At 40.2% G+C, this 21,107-nt stretch overlaps 1 protein-coding gene across 5 annotated transcripts in view; it reads left to right on the top strand.

The window, feature by feature from the left end:
* The first annotated feature begins 220 nt into the window (after positions 1-220).
* Positions 221-21,107, top strand: part of LRIG2 (leucine rich repeats and immunoglobulin like domains 2) — a 51,267-nt gene continuing 30,380 nt past the window's right edge. Inside the window, exons 1-2 of one of the 5 annotated variants that reach the window (XM_071217193.1) lie at positions 250-705; positions 1,746-1,824. Coding sequence is in view for 2 of the 5 variants with exons in the window: in XM_058303018.2 (XP_058159001.1) it covers positions 467-705 (239 nt within the window). In the remaining 3 variants the exon portion in view is untranslated. Of the gene's footprint in view, positions 706-1,344; positions 1,530-1,745; positions 1,825-21,107 lie in introns of those variants that run through there. The other 4 variants (XM_071217195.1, XM_071217194.1, XM_058303018.2 and 1 more) reach the window with 4 other exon arrangements.

Genomic DNA, 21,107 nt, shown 5'->3' with positions numbered 1-21,107 from the left:
AGATACATAAACCCGCCGTCCCGACCTCGGGCTCACAGCGCTGGGCCCCCTGCTCTCTCTCAGAGCCACTGCGCCCTCCAGCGGACACACGGCCTAGAGGCCCCAAAGCAGAAAGCTCACGACACCTTACGGTCTGCCTCTTTAAGGAGCTCGGCAGTCCTCCGGCCCCGCCCCCTCACGGAACCCCGCCCCCAACGCAATTTCGTTCTGCGGCACGGATTGGCTGGCTCCTGTGCGTGAGGACGTTGCGTCGCGGGGCGGGTCTTGCCCGGTGTCCGTAGGGCTTCTGAGCCCTGTGTCCCTGGCCGCCGCCCGCGACGCCTCTCGGCAAACCCCGGCCCCTACCTTTAGCGGGTGCGGGCGACAGCCGGGGCTTTGGGTGGCCGCGCAGCCGCCAAACGTCCCCGACGAGCCGCCTCGAGTAGCTGGTGGCTGTTCTCGACAGGGTCCAGGTCGGGGGCGGAAAATGGCGCCTGCGCCCCAAGGCGTCCGGGAGGACCCGCTGCGGGGATCTGGGTCCTGTCTAGTTCCCCGGCTCCTCTTCCTCGCCCAGGCTGTCCTGCTGCTGTTGCCGGTCTCCCGCGCAGGCCCCTGCCCCGTGCCCTGCTCCTGCGACCCCCCTCTGCTGGACTGCAGCCGCAGGAAGCTGCCCGCGCGCAGCTGGAAGGTGTTGTCGGGCCCGCTGCCCCCCGACACCCACAGCCTGTGAGTAGAGGGGCGGGGCGGGGCAGCCAAAGCACAGGGGAGCTGCCCCTCCGAAGGGGACAGGAGGGAGGCAGGCCCTGGTCGGAGGGGCGGTGGAGCCCAGCCTCTGAAGGAAACTGCCATTACGATGTTGTGAACTTTGTTTTGGGTGGTGGGAACTTGAAAAGGCCGATGTCAAGGTTTCCGAGACTTGCGTGAAGAACTGGGTTAGGTTTATTGGGGTCAAGAGTCTTTGATCTCAGGCCTGGGGAGGGACTGGGGCGGGGATATTGCTAAGGGTTCGCAGGTCCTGGGCACCGGGATTGACTGAGGTTGCTTGTGGGTCAGGGCGAACGTGGGGCGGAGCTCCTCCCCAACTCTGGGCTGCCTCTTTTGCTGTGTACTTCAGTTTGAGTGGTCCCCAGGCACGCGATTTTATAACCACAGTCGCCAAAGACAAAACTGTGTTTTGTCTCTAGTTCACATGATGTGCTGCAGTTTTGATACTTACCAGCGCTGAAAACACCATGTGTCAGAAGGCCCAGTACTACTCAAAACCAATATTTTTATAAGTAGCATTCTTGATCTAATTTACGATTCTCTGTAAAGGAGGGAGGGAGTATTCTCTCCAAAACCATGTGAGGCTTTAATTGTTTTCAGTGCGTCTTCTGGTAGCAAAGAACCTAGATATCGGACCTCTTTGTTTATGCATGAGAAGCAAGCACAAGAGTTGGATGAATTCTTCTGGAGTCTCTGCTGCTGAATGCTCATCGTGATAGGACTGTCTTAGATGGTGGCACCTCAAGAGATTATTAGCCTGAGTCAACTTAGTGGCATTAGGAACAGTAGGTATTAAATGCTGAAATTATGGGCTCCTTAACTCAACCACTAACATACAGTTATTTCTCTGCCACTAACTGAGCAATATGTTTATTAATTGACAGACTTCTAATAGAGTTGTCTTACACCAAAAGAAGAGCCTGAGGTGCAATTAAAATATGAGGGGCTGCTGGATTTTGATTAGAAATAAATTACTTCTAAAAGGCTTTTCTGTGTTTCAGAGGTTAAGAAGTGTTTATACATCCATAACAAGGTTATTGGGAAAGAAAGCTACCTTATGTATTGATTGAGGAAATTAAGGTAATTTATATAACCAAATGTTGCATAAGTAAACATAGAACTAATAAGATGTTTTCTGTTGTTTTATGATAGTAACACTTGTAGGTAATTCTGGTTCTGTTGAGTCAAATTAAATTGAAAAATTCATATCACTGTGCACATAGTCTGAATTACACCTAGTGCAACATCTTTGTTATGCAGTGTCTTTTTCTAAGAAATTATTGGAGCAGCTGCCTGATGATGGCAGATGATATCTAGCAAAAGTTTAGAAAAACCATGACCTCATTTAGCTGTAATTGAAATAAAGATGACCTATTTTAAAGACCCTCCATTGGTATGTATACAGTAATTAGAAATAGTTTTTATAGACTGTGTCAGGAAAGTAAAAAGGCAGCCTACTCATTGGGAGAAAATCTTTGGAAACCACATATCCGATTGGGTTTTGATATCCATGTTATATAAAGAGATCGTGCAACTCAACAATAAGAAGATAAACAACCCAATTTTAAAAATGGGCAAAAAGACTTGAATAGACCATTCTACAAAGAGGAACTATAGATGACCAAAAAGCACATGAAAAAATGCTGAACATCACTAGCTATTAGGGAAATGCTGATCAAAACTAAATGAGAGGGAAGCAGACTTGGCCCAGTGGATAGGGTATCTGCCTACCACATGGGAGGTCTGCGGTTCAAACCCCGGGCCTCCTTGACCCGTGTGGAGCTGGCTCATGAGCAGTGCTGATGCGGGCAAGGAGTGCCCTGCCACGCAGGGGTGCCCGCGTAGGGGAGTCCCACGTGCAAGGAGTGCACCCCGTAGGGAGAGCCGCCCAGCCCAGAAGAAAGTGCAGCCTGCCCAAGAATGGCTCCACATACACGGAGAGCTGACACAAGATGACGCAACAAAAAGAAACACAGATTCCCGGTGCCGCTGATAAGGACAGAAGCAGTTACAGAGGAACACACAGCGAATGGAGACAGAAAGCAGACAACTAGGGGGTAGGGGTGGGGGGGAAGGGGAGAGAAATAAAAAATAAATCTTTAAAAAAAAAACTAGATGAGAGGGAGTGGATGTGGCTCAAGCAGTTGAATGCCTCCCTCCCTAATGGGAGGTTCTGGGTCTAGTTCCTGGTGCCTCCTGAAAAAAACAAACAAAATAACAAGCAAAAGAAACGAAGAAACCAACTCAGGGGAGCCAGTGTGGTTCGGTGGTTGAGTGCTGGCTTCTCACATATGAAGTCCCAGGTTCAATCCCTGGCCCCTGGTACTTCAAAACAACAACAACAACAACAAAAAAAAAAACTTCAATGAGATATCATTTCACACCTTAATAATGGCTATTATTTGAAACAGGAAAAAAAACTACAAGTGCTGGAAAGGATGTGGAGAAACAGGAACACTCTTTCACTGTTGCTGGGAGTATAGAATGGTGCCGCCTTTATGGAAAACAGTATGGCAATACCTCAGGAATATAGAACTGCTGTATGATCCATGAATCCTGTTACTAGTAATATATTCAGAAGAACTGAAAGCAAGGACGTGAACTGACATTACACCAATGTAAATAGCATTATTCACAATTGCTAAAATACGGGACCAGCCCAAGTGTCCATCAACTGATGAATGGATAAACAAAATATGGTATATACATATAATGGAATACTATTCAACTGTAAACAGAAATGAAATTGGGATGCATATGGCAATGCCAGTGATCCTAGAGGATTTATGTTGAGTGAAATAAGCCAGACACAGAAGGACAAATATTGTATGGTCTCACTAATACGAACTAAATACGATGAGTAAACTCACTGAGGTAAACTCTAGACCAGGGGTTCTTAACCTTTTTTGTTCCACGGACCCCTTTGCCAGTCAGGTGAAAACCACAGATCCTTTAAGTCCACAATATACTGTATATTTAGTAAATATGTCACACCCACACCAATACGTCCCCACAAGAATAATGTTTTTTTTTTTTTTTTAATTTCAATTCAATTCAATCTCATGGGCCACTGGTTAAGAACCCCTGCTTTAGAGTATAGATTACTAGGAAATTAGAATGTGGGTTGAGAATGGGAGCTAATGCTTAATCTATACAGCATTATTAGTAAGGTTTATTGTAAAAGTGGAAATGAATAGAGTTGTTAGTAACGCCTTATAGTGAGTTTAACTAACACTGATAATTTATAAATGTGATTGTGACTGAAAGGAGTAGTCTGGAAGTAAATGTTAATTGAAAGGAAACTAGAGAATAAGCTAGGGAATGTATAGTGATTTTGGTGGTGCATGAAGATTGTGGTTAATAGGGAAACGGACTTTGGCCCAGTGGTTGGGGCGTCCGTCTACCATATGGGAGGTCCGCGGTTCAAACCCCGGGCCTCCTCGACCCGTGTGGAGCTGGCCATGCGCAGCGCTGATGCGCGCAAGGAGAGCCCTGCCACGCAAGGGTGTCCCCCGCGTGGGGGAGCCCCACGCGCAAGGAGTGCGCCCGTGAGGAAAGCCGCCCAGCGTGAAAAGAAAGAGCAGCCTGCCCAGGAATGGTGCTGCCCACACTTCCCGTGCCGCTGATGACAACAGAAGCGGACAAAGAAACAAGACGCAGCAAATGGACACCAAGAACAGACAACCAGGGGAGGGGGGGGAATTAAATAAATAAATAAATCTTAAAAAAAAAAAAAAGATTGTGGTTAATAGTATAAATTTAAGAATGTTCTTTTACAAAGTGCTAAAAATGTGATGATACATGGGAAATTTGCAACTAATGTAACTTATAGACAATAGTTAGCTGTATTATAATATTTTTCAGCAGTGGCAAGATGTTATTTCACTTCTAAGGGACAATAATAGAGGGCTATAAGGAGGAATGGGTCTTTTCCTTTTGGAGTAATGAAAATGTTCTCAAGTTGACTAAGTTGATGACAACACAACTCTGATGAAAATGAGAGCAACTGAGTGTACACTTTGAATGTATTGTGCAAAGCATGAGACTGTCCATCACAGGGAATCCAGTTGGTGGAAGATGGACTGTGGTAAACAGGACAAATGTGAGAACGTTCTCTCATGAATGATAACAGATATATTGTGGTAGTTTGATACTATTGATGAATTCCAAAAAGAAATATTGGATTATGTTTGTAAACTGGTCTTTTCCTCTGGGCATATTAGATTATATTGGATTCATAGGTTTACTTGACGAGGTAATTATGTAAACCTCTTGTGCCAGTAGGGTGTTGAGTCCCTACCCTTTGGTGGGTGGGGACTCACAGATAAAAGGCACGGCAAGGGACAGAGTTAGGGGTTTTTGATGTTGGAGTTTGATGCTGAAGCCTAGCCCCAGGAAGAGAAGAACCCTGAACCCAGAGAGAAGGAAGACCCTGGAAGGGAGGAACCCATGAAGCCTGAGTTCCAACACGTGAAAATAGACTTCGGTGAGGGAAATAACTTAGGCTTTATAGCCCAGTATCTGTAAGCTCTTACCCCAAATAAATACCCTTTATAAAAGCCAACCAATTTCTGGTATTTTGTATCAGCACCCCTTTGGCTGACTAATAAATATATAATACTAATACAGGATGTTAATAATCTGGTGGGTTGGTGGAAAATATATCAAATGTAAGATATGGGCTATAGTTAGTAATGTTTTGAAGATGCTCTTTCATAGTTTGTAACAAATGCTTCACAACAGTGCAAGGTGTTAGTCGTGGTATATGAGAACCTTTGATGATATGCATATTTGTTTTGTAATTTCACAACTTTTACTATACACTTAAAGTTTATGTTCATGTATGAATGATAGACTTCAGTCAAATTTTATTTAAAATAGTTTTTTATGTAAGATTTATTTTGTGTCTATGTTTGATTTTTGTTTAATCAAGACAAATTGCCTAAGCCAAATAATTACATTCCCAATTTAAAATATCCTGTAGTGAAACTGACATTTTCAATTTCACCCACAGAATTTCAGGGCCAGGTATTTTAGTCAACTTGTTTTGCCAAGTATAAGGGCATTAGAACCCTTCTCTCCTGATCATTTATCATGATATTTCATAACAGCACCAACAAATTAAGGGATACATAATTTTAGAATTAAAGACTAGCTTTATGAAAAAGTAGTAACCTTGTTCTTAACTATTTTTACTTCATCATGGATCAGTATTTGAGACTACCACTGCTGTGCTAGATTAATTTTATTGAATTACACATGTATTAAGTTATCTATAGTACTTAGTCCCTTCTGTTCTCATTAGATAGAATAACTTTAAGGGAAGTGGATGTGGTTCAAGTGATAGGGATTCTGCCTACCATATGGGAAGATCTGGGTTCGATCCCTGGGGCCTCCTGGTGAAAAGGAAGAGAAAGCGTGCCTGTGCGGTGAGTCAGCGTCTGGGCAAGTGAGTCACGCAGTAAGACAATGACGCAACAAAAGAGAGACGAGGGGGAGAGTCATGGTGAAGTGCAGTAGATACAAGGACTGAGGTGGTGCGGCTGACAGGGAACCTCTCTCCATGTCAGAGGTCCCCAGGACCAAATCCAGGTGAATCCTAGAGGAAAAAGTGAAAAAGAGAAGACAAAAAGAAATAGGTAGAGAAGATCACACAGTGAATGGACACAGCAAAAACAGCAGGGAAGGGGAGAGAGGAAATAAATCTATTTAAAAAAAGAATAACTTTAGTATTTGTTTACATTTATTCCTTTAGAATAGTTGTGAACAAGTCAGTTCTTTGATATACAAAAAGGACATAAGCTTATGTTGAGTAAATCTAGGGAAGTCTTTCTAGATTTATAATCACTGGTAACTTGAGCTTCAACCTCTAGCTGTTGCTCTGTGTAAGTGACGTTGGTGAAGTGTTTCCACTGTTAGCAGATGTAGGCAAATCTTCAAAGGTCCTGATCCTTAATATCAGTGAGTTGTGTGATAATCAAGCAAAAACTGTGTAACTTTTTATCTGTATTTTACATTTCCTTCTTAAAGAGGCAGATAATTTGTAGTATCCTTCCCTCTGTATTTGTAAGTTTACTGTGAGGATTGAGATACTCTTTGGGAAACATTCTTAGGTTTTAGAAGGGTGATATGGCTCGAGAGTTGATTTGAGGACTGTGTGTGTGTGTGTGTGTAGGTACCACCAGGGATTGAACCTGGGACCTATTAAATGCAAAGCAGGCGTTCAACCACTGAGCTACACCCACTCCCCTGAGGACCTTTTAAATTCATTCAGTTCTTTTTCTTCCTGAAAATGAACTCTTTCTATTGCATATAGAGGCTAAAGATTGTGAGAACTCTGAGGAGAAACATTTTTGAAATAACAATACTTTGCAGTCAGATAATCCAACTGGAATATGAAACGGAGAATTCACTTGAAAATGAGTCTTTTTTATATAAAGAAAAAAAAAAAGATAACCGATTAGGTTTCCCTTCTACTAAGTTTCCTCATTGACCTAATCTTTTCTACCTTTCTTTTCCACTTCCTCCTACCATTTTGTACCTTTGATATTTTCATATGCTTCTCACAGAGAGGTGAGATTGACTATAGAGGTGAGCATGTGGTAGGTTTAGAAAACTGGTTTACTCTTTGTGATCAAGTCAAGGTAGGATATCCCCTTTCCTGAGCTCTAGACCTTTATAGGCCAGAATCAAGAAGAAACTTCTTGCTCTGGATATCTCACCCCTTTCCAGGCTCACACTCCCAAGTAGAGAAGAGCTGTTCTTGTTCCTGGAAAGATTGACCACTCTTTCCTTCCCCTAAATGCTCACAACCTCACCACCAATGAATACATGCCTTGAAATCATCAGGACCAATCTTATTATGCCCTTTATTTATTATTTTTAAAACAATTTATTGAAATATTCATATATGAACATACATAAAAACACAGTAGGTGTATAGTGTAAGTTGTGAACTTACAAAACAAACATGCATAACATCATACAGGGCCCCCATACATCACCCTACCACAAATACCTTTGCTGTTATGAGACATTTGTAACAAATTATGAAAGAGCATTGTCAAAGTATTATTACTAACTATAGCTCCTGTCTTACATTTGGTGTATTTTCCACCCAACCCACGCTATTATTTTTCTTTGTACACCATATGATTTATGTAAAGTGTACAATCATTGGCATTTGGTATTGTCACAGATATGGGCATTCATCACTTCAGTCAATTTTAGAGCATTCTCATTACTCCAAAAAAAACCCCACAAAATGAACCACTCTCATACCCATATGCTAGTGCTACTAATATAAATCCTATGAAGTGTTTTTATCATTTTTATTTATTTACAAACATGTACAAGCAACTTTTTACCAGTTCTGCACAGATTAAACCTCAGCTTTCCATTCTCAAACAACCTTTACTCTGGTGATTTATATTCTAGCTATTAACTTCACGAGTTTGCTCATTATATTTAGTTCATAAGAGCAGTATTATTTAATGTTTGTCCTTTTGTGCCTGGTTTGCTTCACTCAACATGTCCTCCTGGTTCATCATCATTGTCTGTCATATGCTTCATGACTTTGTTTCTTCTTATAGTCTATTTGACAATTGATGGACATCTGGGTTTCCATTTCTTTTACAATTGTGAATAATGCCACTATGATCATTGGTGTGCAGAAGTCTGTTCGTGTCACTGCTCTAAATTCTTCTGGATATATATCCAGTAGTGGTGTTGCTGGGTCACATGGTAGATCTATATATAACTTCCTTAGAAACCACCAAACAGACTTCCACAATGACTGTACCATTCTGCCTTCCCACCAACAGTGAATAAGTGTTCCAATCTCTCCACATCCTTCCTAACACTTGTAGTTTTCTGTTTTTTAAAAAATAGTAACTGTTTTAGTAGGTGTGAAATTATATCATTGTAGTTTTGACTTACATTTCCCTAATAGCCAGTGATGTTGAACGTTTTTCCACGTGTTTTTTCACCATTTATTTCTTCTTTAGAAAAATGGCCTCAGATCTTTTGCCTGTTTTTATAATGTCATTTATCTTTTTATTGTTGAGTTTAGGATCTTTTTATATATCATGGATTTATTTATTTATTTTTTAATTATTTATTTATTTTTTTAATTACATTATGAAAAATATGAGGTCCCATTCAACCCCACCGCCCCCGCCCCCCACTCCCCCCACAGCAACACTCTCTCCCATCATCATGACACATCCATTGCACCTGGTAAGTTCATCTCTGAGCATCACTGCACCCCATAGTCAATGGTCCACATCATAGCCCAGACTCTCTCACATTCCATCCAGTGGGCCCTGGGGGGATCTATAATGTCCCATAATTGTCCGTGAAGCACTATCCAGGACAACTCCACGTCCCGAAAACGCCTCCACATCTCATCTCTTCCTCCCGTTCCCCACACCCAGCAGCCACCATGGCTACCGTTCCCATACCCATTCCACATTTTCTCTGTGGACATTGGATTGGTTGTGTCCATTGCACATCTATGTCAAGTGAGGGCTTAGATTCCATATGGGTACTGGATGCACTCCTCCCACTTCCAGTTGTAGACACTCTAGGCTCCATGTTGTGGTGGTTGACCTTCTTCAACTCCATGTTAGCTGAGTGGAGTAAGTCCAATAAATCAAAGTGTAGGAGCTGAAGTCTGTTGAGGCTCTGGGCCTGGGTGTCATATTATCAGTCCAGAGATTCAAATCCCCTACATATATCTTAAACCCAGCACCGACTACAATTCCAATAAAGTAGCATGCAAGTCTTGTGAAAAGAGATCCCCTCTGAGTCCAATTCCATCACGCAGAAACACCAGGTCCAAAGAAGGGCTATCTGTCATGGCAGTGAACCCCTTCTGCCATGACCATAGAACCCGTGGGTCTCTTTATCCCTCAAAAGAACCAATACCTGGGGTTGTATCTACCTTACCTGTCTCTTAGACTCTGTTCAGTTGTACATAGGGGTATTCCTTCTGACAACCTCCAGACTCTTTTTTAGAGACTCACAGCCTTATAATCTCATTTCTCCTTTCCATTTCCCCCTTACATTAGGTCAAACAGCTTCCCGAAGTCATGTTATTATATGTAGACAGGTATATTCTGCTGTTCCGCATTGAATCTTTAATTCAAGGTCATTTTCTAGTTGCTTCTTCAGCTGGTATGTGGTAGTGATCCCTCGGTGCCAGGGAGGCTCATCCCCGGGTGTCAATATATCATGGATTTAGACCCTTGCTGGACATGTCATTTCCAAGTATTTTCTCCCTTACAGTAGCCTGCCTTTTTACCCTCTTCACAAAGTTCTTTGAGGTGCAGAAGTATTTAATTTTCAGGAGGTCCCATTTATCTGTTTTTTCTTTTGTTGCTCATGTTTTAAGTTTAAGGGACCCCATCTACTACAAGGTCGTATAGATGTTTCCCTATATAATCTTCTAGGACTTTTTATGGCCCTGGCTTTTATATTTAGGTCTTTGATCCATTTTAGTTGATTCTTTTTTTTTTTTTTAAAGATTTATTTATTTATTTAACTTCCCCCCCTCCCCTGGTTGTCTGTTCTTGGTGTCTATTTGCTGCGTCTTGTTTCTTTGTCCGCTTCTGTTGTCGTCAGCGGCACAGGAAGTGTGGGTGGCGCCATTCCTGGGCAGGCTGCTCTTTCTTTTCACGCTGGGTGGCTTTCCTCACAGGCGCACTCCTTGAGCGTGGGGCTCCCCCATGCGGGGGACACCCTTGCGTGGCATGGCACTCCTTGCGCGCATCAGCGCTGCACATGGCCGGCTCCACACGGGTCAAGGAGGCCCGGGGTTTGAACCGTGGACCTCCCATATGGTAGACGGACGCCCTAACCACTGGGCCAAAGTCCGTTTCCCTGTTTTAGTTGATTCTTGTATATCAAGTAAGATAGGAGTCCTCTTTCATTCTTTCGGTTATGAATATCCAGTTATCCCAGCACCATTTGTTGAAGAGACTGTTATGTCCCAGAATGGTGGACATGGTAGGCATGTCAAAAATCAGTTGAGGGAGTGGATGTGGCTCAAGCGGTTGAGCACCTGCTTCCCATATGGGAGGTCCCGGGTTCAGTTCCTGGTGCCTCCTAAAAAGGAAAAAACAAACAACAAGCAAACAAATGCAAAAAACCAACTCAGGGGAGCCAATGGGGCACAGCAATTGAATGCCAGGTTTCCACATATGAGGTCCTGGGTTCAATCCCCAGTCCCAGTCCCTCAAAAAAAGTTACCATAGAGGTGAGAGTCTATTTCTGCACTCTCAGTTTGATTCCATTGATTACTGTGTCTTTCCTTATGCCAGCACCATGCTATTTTGACCTCTGTAGCTGTATAATACACTTCCAGGTTAGGAAGTATGAGTCTTCTGAGTTCCCCCTTCTTTCTTAAGATAAAGTTTTTGGCTCTTTGGGACCCCTTTTCCTTCCAAATAAATGTGGTAATTGACTTTTCTATTCAGTAAGCTCTTGGAATTTTGATTGGGATTACATTGAATCTAAAAATCAGTTTGGTTAGAACTGACATCTTTATGTCTTCCAATCCATAAACAGAATGTCCTTCCATTTGTTTGGGTCTTCTTTGATTTCTTTTAGTAGTGCTTTGTAATTTTCTGAATACAGATCCTGTACATTCCTGGTTAAATTAATTCCTAGATATAAGAGTCTTTTTGTTGCTATTGTACATGAATTTTTTCCCCTTGATTTCCTCCTCAGCTTGCTCATACTAGTATATAGACACCATACTGGTTTTTGGGTGTCAACTCATTTTATTAGCTCTAATAGCTTTTTTGTAGATATTTCAGAAGTTTCTAAATATAGGATCATGTTATCTACAAATAGTGAGAGTTTTTCTTCCTCTTTTCCAATTTGAATTCTTTTATTTCTTTTTCTTGTTTAATTGTTCTAGATAGAACTTCTAGCACAGTGTTGAATAACAGTGGTGACAGTGGACATCCTTGTTTTATTCTTTATCTTAGAGGGAAAGCTTTCAACCTTTCCCCATTGAGTATAACATTGGCTGTGGGATTTTCATATATGCCCTTTATTATGTTGAGGAAATTTCCTTCTATACCTATCTTTGAAGTGTTTTTATCAAGAAACAGTGCTGGATTTTGTCAAATTCCTTTTCTGCATTAATCAAGATGATCATTTGTTTATTTTTTTATGTTGAATCACCCTTGCATACCAGGAATAAAACCCACTTAATTTTGGTGTATAATTCTTTTAATATGCTGTTGCATTTTATTTGTAAGTATTTTGTTGGGAATTTTTTCATCTATGTTCATTAGAGAGACTGGTCTGTAATTTTCTTAGAGCATTTTAGTATCTTTATTCTTTTTTTTTTTTTTTAATTGTTACTGGGTTTTGAGCCCAGGACCTCAAACATGGGAAGCAGACACTCAACCACTGAGCTTCTTCTGCTCCCCAGTGAGAGTTGTTTTTTGTTTGTTTGTTTGTTTTTAGGAGGTAATGGAGATGGAACCTGGGATCTCATACATGGAAAGCAGGTGCTCAACAACTTGAGCTACCCTCTTGTATCTTTATCTGGCTTTGGTATTAGGGAGATACTGGCTTCACAAAATGTTGGGTAATTTTCCCTCCTTTTCAGTTTTTTGGAAGAGTTTTACAAGATTGATATTAATTCTTCTTAAACACTTGATAGAATTCACCTGTGAGGCCACCTGGTCCTGGACTTTTCTTTGTTGGGAGATTTTTGATGATTGATTCAGTCTTTTTACTTGTGATTGATTTGTTGAGTTCCTGTATTTCTTGTAGAGTCAATGTAGGTTGTTTGTGCATTTCTAGGAATTTGTTCATTTCATCTAAGTTGTGTAATTTGCTGGCATACAGTTTCTCATAATATTCTATTATGATCTTTTTTATTTCTGTGGGGTCACTTGTAAGCCCCCCCCTTCATTCCTGGTTTTATTTGCATCTTTTCTCTTTTTTTTTTTCTTTGTTAGTCTTGCTATGGGTTTGTTGATTTTATTGGTTTTCTGAAAGAACCACTTTTGGGGTTCTTGATTTTTTCCCCCTCAATTTCATTTATTTCTGCTCTAATCTTTCTTTCTGCTTGCTTTGAGATTGGTTTGCTGTTCTTTTTCTAGTTTCTCCAGTTGTTCAATTAAGTCTTGATTTTAGCTCTTTTTTTTTAATGTAGGCATTTAGGGCTTTCATTTTCCCTCTCACATTGCCTTCTGGGTATAAATAAGTTTTGTTAAGTTGTGTTCTCATTTTCATTTATCTTGAGCTATCTATTAATTTCTCTTGCAGTTTCTTCTTTTACCCGTTGATTGTTTAGGATTGTTTTGTTTAGCCTCACATTTGCACATTTTACCCTTTCCCACCTATTGGTAATTTCCAACTTCATTTTATTATAATCAGAGAGGGTGCTTTGTTTAATTTTAGTCTTCTTAAATTTGAGGGCTGTGGCCCAATATGTGGTCTATCCTAGAGAATGATCCTTGAGCACTTGAGAAGAATGTTTAACCTGATGATTTGCAGTATAATGTTTTGTATACGTCTGTCAGGTGCAGGTCATTTATCATATTGTTCAAGTCTCTCTTTCCTTGTTGATCTTCTTTCTAGTTTTATCTATTGACGTGAGTGGTGTGTTGAAGTCTCTATTATTGTAAAGATGTCTACTTCTTTCAGTTTTGCTAGAATTTGCCGCATATTTTGGGATACCCTGGTTGATTATATATTTATAACTGTCACTCCTTCCTGGTGAGTGTCCCTTTTTTTATTACGTAGTGGCCGTGTGCATCTCTTATCCCTTTTTTGTATTTAAGTCTGTTTTGTCTAACACCATTATAGTTTCCCTGTTCTCTTATGGTTACTATTTGCATGAAATATCTTTTTCTACCCTTTCACTGTCAGCCTATTTGCTTCCTTGGATCTAAGGTGAGTCTCCTGCAGGTAGCACATGGATGGCTCTTGTTTTCTTATCCATTCTGTCAGCCTATGTCTTTTGATTGGGGAGTTTAATCCTTTAACATTCACCGTTATTACTGTAAAGGCATTACTTCAGCTGTTTTATCCTTTGGCTTTCATAGGTTATATCTCAGTTTTGTCCATCTTTTTATCCTTTTGGTTACCCTTTCTAGTAGTCTTCAATTCTATACTCTTTTCCAACCCTCTCTCTCTTCTCTTTCCTGGCTTCAGAATTTCCTTTGTTGTTTCCTGCAGAGCATGATTCTTGTTTATGAACTGTCTTGGTTTCTGTTTTTCTGTATTTTCAACTCACCATCGTATTTGATGGACAGTTTTGCTGAATAAAGAATTCTTGACTGGCAGTTTTTCTCTTTCAGTACCTTAATTATATCATACCACTGCCTTCTTCCCTCCATGATTTCTGAAGAGAAAATCTCATTAAATCTTATTGGGCATCCTTTGTATGTGACATTTCACATTTCCCTTGTTGCTTTCAGAATTTTCTCTTTATTGTGTTAGCATTTGGAAATCTGGATATTATGTGTCTTGAGGTAGGTCTATTTGGATTTATTCTAATTGGAATGAATATGCTGTACTTCTCGGACATGTATATTCATCTCTTTAGTGAGACTGGGAAATTTTGGGCCATTTTTTCCTCAGTCTTTCTGCCCCCTTTCCCTTTTCTTCTCCTTTTGTAACTCCCATAACACACATGTTGGTGCATTTCGTGCTGTCAGTCAGCTCCCTGAGCCCCTGCTCAGTTTATTTTTCATTTTTTTCTCTATTCTCTTTTCATTTTCAGCTCTTCTGACTTATACATGGCTGATTATTTCTTCCATGAAGTCCACCTCTATTGTATTTTTAATCTTATTATTTCATTCCCATAAGCTCTGTTATTTTCTATGTAAGATTTCAAATTTTAATTTGTGCTCACCTAGTGTCTTCTTAATGTATTTTCTTTTTTTAGGTACCAAGAGCCCAAGATTGAAGCTGGGAGCTTGTACGTGGGAATTGGCATTTGATCACTGAGCCACATTGACTTCCCTGAGTTGATTTTTTTTTTTTGTTTGCTTTGCTTGTTGTTCATTTTTGTTTCTTTCAGGAGGCACTGGAAATGGAACCCAGGACCTCCCCTGTGGGAGGCAGGAGCTCAACTGCTTGAGCCACATCCACTCCTGTCTTTTATTTATTTAGCCATGTTGCCCTTCAACTCCATGATTTGATTTAGGGCATTTTTTTGAACCTCATTAATTAGTTATTTAAAGTCCTGTGTCTCGTCTGGAACTTTGATTTCTTCCTTTGCCTGAGTCATATCTTCCTTTTTTTTATTACTGCTTGTAATTTTTACTGATGTCTAGGCATCTATTTTAATGCTGAGTTTACTCTGATGGTCAGTATCTCTTGCCTAGGGATTTACTGTTAAGTAGCTGTGTGCTACCACAGCGGGCCTGGAAGTGTGGGACCCCTCCAGTGCAGCAGACCAAGTTTACTGGCTGAACTCTGAATTTGCTATAGGCCCTTTCCCTTCCTCTACCCTTTCTTGGGGAAGAGGACCCTTGCCACTCCTTCAGTCCGCAGCCCCTGCAGTCCTTAGACTGCTGTTTGTTCCAAGGGTGGGGAGATGGGTACCAGCTGAGCTGCTGTAGCTTTACTCATGGGATTTTTCCAGCCACCTGAGACTCCTTTCCTTCACCCTTGGGGTTGTATCTCACCCATCCCCTGGTGTCCTGAGCCTCTGAGCAGCCCTCTAGACAGTCTCCTCCTGTCCTCTAGCTATTATTCCTGGGGAAAAAGTGATCCCTCTGCCTCTCCCATCCTCTCTTTTCCTGGAACTTTCTGCCTTTTATTCTTGCTTACATCAGTCTCCACAAGAGGCACCAGAATTTGAGCTGATCTCTCCTTCCCCAGAGGCAAACCTCCCCTCCACCCAGCATGCACCCCCCTTCTTGGCTTTATTTTTGTCTGTAGCAGGTATCATCATCTGACATGCTCCATATTTTATTTTGTCTTCCTTATAATGCCATGAGGGCAGGGATTTTTGACTATTTTGTCCACTGTTGTAGATGAACAGTTGACCAGCAGTATGTATTAAAAATATTTATTGAATGAATACAGTGAATAATTGAATTAAAGAAAGTTAACTATTGGTTATGCTTTTTGAGGGAGATCATTAGAAACTCTCAAAGGAATTAAGGTAGTCCTTTTTCATTTGTTTTTCTAGAGCAGAGGTTCTTAACCTTTTTTGTTGCATGGACCCCTTTGCCAATCAGATGAAAACCACGGACCCCTTACTAAGTCCACACTATACTGTGTATTATTTAATAAATATATCATATTTGTACCAACGTGTCCCACAAGAATAAGGTTTTTTTTGAATTTCAATTCAAGCTCACAGATTCCTTATAAAGAACTCCTGTTCTAGTGTCTTAAATATCTTACTAGTTTCTTTTCAAGGTACCTCATTCTCCATAATAAACATTGTGACTGAATCAGGGGCTTATTTTAGCTAATTGTATTTCAAGGTCATCTTTTAAAAAAAAGACAAATTTGAAATAGAGACACATTTAGTTGTAACTAACTCTAGCTTCCCATCTCTTTCAGTGTCTGGGATGTTTTGTCTCATTGCACCAAAATTGAGAAACACTTTCCTATGCCCAAATAATCTTTTGTTTATTCTGATCATCTTTGTTTTTATAGGGCTTACAGCATCTATTAGGTATTTACTAAGTAATCAGTTGCAGGCAAAGTGTCATTAGGGCTTTCAGCTATAGTTTAAAGAGTTCTTAATAGTATGCATTTCCCTTATTCTAACCTGTACATCTCTAAGGTTGAGTTTTTCAAGGGCTTTGTGGATTTCTTTCACATAGCCATCTTTTTCAGCACTAGCACGAGTACCAGTTTGTTCTCTAAAAGAAAACAGACCTACTGGTAAATCCCTGTATCATATTTTGGAGGAGGTAGGGTGGGCTATAAACGGCTGTAGTGTTCCCAGTATCCAGTATAGATTGTCATTGGCTTGCACAGTGTTCGAATGAACTGTTCACTGTCAGTCATCATTTAAAAGCATATATAGGAAAGGGAATGTAGCTCAAGTGACAGGGCTTCTGCTTACCATATGGGAGGACCTGGGTTCAATCCCTGGGCCTCCTGGTGAAAAAGAAGAGAAAGTGTGCCTGTGCGGCGAGCTGAGTGCTCGTGGGCAAGCCAGTACCTGCACAAGTGAATCACACAGCAAGATGATGATGCAACAGAAGAGGGACAAAGGGGAGAGTCAAGGTGGAGCACAGGAGAAACCAGGAACTGAAGTGGCGCAGCTGACAGGGATCCTCTCCCCACTTCAGAGGTTCTGGATCAAATCCTGATGGAATCCTAGAAAAGAAAAAGTGAAAAAGGGAAGAAAAAAGAAATAGATATAGGAGATCACACAGCCAGTGAACACAGATAGCAAAAAGAGCAGGGTGGGGGGTGAGGGTGCGGAAGGGGAAAAATAAATAATTTTTTTTTTTTAAAGATTTATTTACTTATTTCTCTCCCCTCCCCCCCCACCCCGGTTGTCTGTTCTCTGTGTCTATTTGCTGCGTGTTCTTCTTTGTCCACTTCCGTTGTTGTCAGCAGCACGGGAATCTATGTTTCTTTTTGTCGTGTCATCTTGTTGTGTCAGCTCTCCGTGTGGGCGGCACCATTCCTGGGCAGGCTGAACTTTCTTTCATCCTGGGCGGCTCTCCTTACGGGATGCACTCCCTGCGCGTGGGGCTCCCCTACGTGGGGGACACCCCTGCGTGGCACGGCACTCCTTGCGCGCATCAGCACTGCGCATGGGCCAGCTCCACACGGGTCAAGGAGGCCCGGGGTTTGAACCGTGGACCTCCCATGTGGTAGACGGACGCCCTAACCACTGGGCCAAGTCCGCAGCCAATAATTTTTTTAAAAACATATAAAGTATGCTTTCTTCCACTGTATTAAAATTTTTAACATTTTATTTATCATAGTCTGTCTGGGGAAGTGGCAAGCAGAAGCTGCGAGCCAATGAAACCTCTTACCATCTTCAAGGCATTTTTATTCTGAATATTCTTGAACTAAAAAACCTCCAATGAGAGCTTCAGATTTGATAAAGATCTGATATACATCACTTAGGGTTGGTTGTTATTCAAATTCACCTTGTATTACCTTCATATTGTAGATCAAGCCCTGTATGATACACCAATTGAAATTCCTGTCAGAAGTGTGAGAGTGTCATTTTATCACACTTTCCCTAATACTGAGTATCATTACGTCTTAAAATTTTTTCTTAATTTGGTAGGGAAAAAAGTCTATCATTGTCATAAATGCTTTTCTTTCTACAGACCATCTATTTGATTATCTTAAGATTGCCACTGCTTCCCTAGCCCTAAATGGCACCTAACTTCAGGTGTCAGAACTACCTTGGACATTTTTTAAAAGTCATTACTTATTACAATAAAATTGGTTTAATGTAAAGATATGAAACAAGTTGATACCCAGAAAATACTAATAATGATGGAACGAGGAAGAAAAAAGAAAAAGAAAAAATAGAAAATGCCTTAGCTTTCTGTATATTTTCTTGTACAATCAGCAGTCTTTGTTTCATTATTGCTGAACTATTACTTTAGTCTTAAGTGGGAAAAAAAGATGGATATTAAATACATGGGAGTAATATTCCATGGGTTTTGTACTACTTGATAAGAATTCAACTCTTTTAAATGGCTTGAATTTTAACAACCAGATACTGAGTTCTAAAATGGAATTTACTATTTTATAAATCAGCCTAAAAATGAAGTGTGTTTTATAGATTTAGTATGTTTGGATGTTTCATTGTCTTTCTGTGGTATATTGCATGTTAGGAAAATAAGAGGACTTCTAGTTATTAGCTTTTTCTTTTTCCTTTTCCAGTGTTATAATTAATCTGGTTTGCTTTTTTAGGTCAGTTTATGGATTTATTCTGAAAATATTCCATAAGAAGAATTTTAATCCCTTTGAAAAGTAACAGCATTAAAATCTTCTTTCCTAGTCACATTTTGAGTTAAAGATAGTTGTTTTTATGTGAGTATGTTTTTATTTTAAATAGATTAGTACTTCACCATAGTAAACTATTAAACAGTACAGAAGACTATAGAAGTGGAAAAGTAACAATAACAAGTTCCTTTGTTCCATTTAAGGATTTCTTGGGTAGGTTCTAGAAGTTTTACACCCATCTTTGTTTTTCATTTTCTTTAAAACACACACACATATACACACACCAGAGAAGGAAAAAAAATAAAATGTAAAAAAAAAACCCAAAAAAACAGTGAAGTGTCATGTATACTGAGTGTAAATATTTGTTTCATTTACAGGCTGCAGAGAATTCCATTGTATGGAAGTATCAAGTTTTTTAACTGATCCCATTTTGATAGGAAACTTAGTTTTCTTTTTTTCTTCTGTGATTTTACTATTAAAGTAACTTCCTGGTAGATATCTTTCCATAATTATGGGAGTATATATGCAGAGTAGATTCTTACAGTGGTATTACTTGGTTATTCTAAAATATCAAATCTTCTGCTAAGGTTTATGTACCCCAGTAATTTGACCAGATCTTTGGTGGCTATCTTGTTATCAGCATTTTTTTTCATGAAATTGGAATTCAGATTACTACTTTAATAAGTTAATGTAAGGGAGTAGTTACAATTAATTAAAGTTTTACTCTGGAAAGTAAATTATACCTGCATGTCCAATAGATAAAATACAAAGAAAAGAAGATGGTGCTGAACCATTATCCTATTTTAAATCTAGTTTATATAACCTACTATTTACACACTGACATGTCTGCTAAGCATTTTATTTTTATTCTTTTAATTGTCCCAACGTTCAGTCAGGTTGATACTAGTGTTAGAGAAAAGGTGCTCACTGGGACACAGAGACTTATGATTGTAGGCAGAAAGTTTATTGGGAAGCTCTCCCAGTGGAGGGGGTCTGAAGAATAGACTTCAGCCTGCCCCTGAAAGGGGGAATTTGAATTTATACAGTACCTTCCTAGGCAGGTTGGTGGGTGGGGGTCGAGGGTCCAAATGAGGTACGGGGCCAATAGGAAGCCCTAGATGCAAAAATTTTCCCTTGTATGGCTAGAGGGTAATGGGTTAGGGAGTTATGTTTTCTTGAAATGCTGGAGGAGCAGGTAGTGGTTTGATCAGAGTGGGTAAAGGTCTCTATCTCACTTTACTCCCATCTCCACATGGTTTCTTTGTTCAGCCTTTAAGGGAAGTGCCCTGGTTTTAGGCATGTAGGCCTATTGGGGGGGGGAGGGGTGTCTTTCGTCAATGCATGTCAGGAGGAACTGAATCACAGCTTGTTAATTATTGCAAACCTACTGAGAGGGAGCCTCTAACAACTGCTATTCTCATTTTACCTTGGAGGAGACCAGGGTTTAGAGAGATTAAATAAATTGCCCAAGGTCCCAAAACTGGGCATACAAAGACTATATTGTTAAATGTATCTGTACAATTCATATTTCCTGGTTTGTTTTATTCCCCAGTGAAACACTATTTTCAATCAAGAACCCAGGGGAAGATAATGGAAGAAAATAAAACAAGTCTGTATTCTTGGAATGAATTTTCCCATCTTCCTCCCACTTCCAACTTTTTGGGTTCATATAAAAAGTGTTGTAGAAATCAATAGTTCAAATGCAGATGCAGAAGGATAGAAAGTTTAATTTGGAATAAATAGCATCCTCATGCTATAATAAACCTTCTTTATCCTAAAGATGCTTACCAGTATCACCCCTCCTCCCATCCCCAGTTCAACCAAAAAGCAAAAATGCTTCCAGTCATAGAGGTGCCTCTTAAGACTCTCACTCAGATCTTATTTAATCTTATTTCAGACAGGTCTAACAGGCATTGGGGTTTCCTAGCCTGTGACAGTGTGTTGGAAGCAACCAATTAGAAAAATGTAAGTAGCAGTGTTATGGAAAGCTGACAGTTCTAAGAAGTGACAGCTTTTAGTGTAAAACTTTTAGTGGTTAAAGGAAAAGCAAATCTATAAAAGCAGACAGAATACTAAGAGTTGTCTTGGAATTCTTGTGTTTAATTCATTAATACCTCAGGAATAGTAAAGATCATCAGCATGTGAAATTGTAGGCACTGTGCCTGATCATAATGGTAACCTTAAGTACTACATTTTAAAGTAGATTCTTTTAGATACACTGTAATTGACAAGACAGGGATTTCTGTTACAAAAGAAATGGCAAAATATGCTGGATAAGTGAATCATTGTCCTATTATATCCAAAATACTGGACATCATGCTCTTACCCTTTAACTTTTGCAAGGGGCCCCTTTATTATAGGTTGCTGAAGTTCACAGTTTGGTCTGTTAATGCTGCAGAATACTCAGAAACAGAAAAGGTTGACTGTGACTCAGAAGTGTA

Source organism: Dasypus novemcinctus, chromosome 9 (assembly GCF_030445035.2).
Source record: "Dasypus novemcinctus isolate mDasNov1 chromosome 9, mDasNov1.1.hap2, whole genome shotgun sequence".
Lineage (NCBI taxonomy): Eukaryota > Metazoa > Chordata > Mammalia > Cingulata > Dasypodidae > Dasypus > Dasypus novemcinctus.
This window is presented reverse-complemented; position numbering and strand designations above follow the sequence as displayed.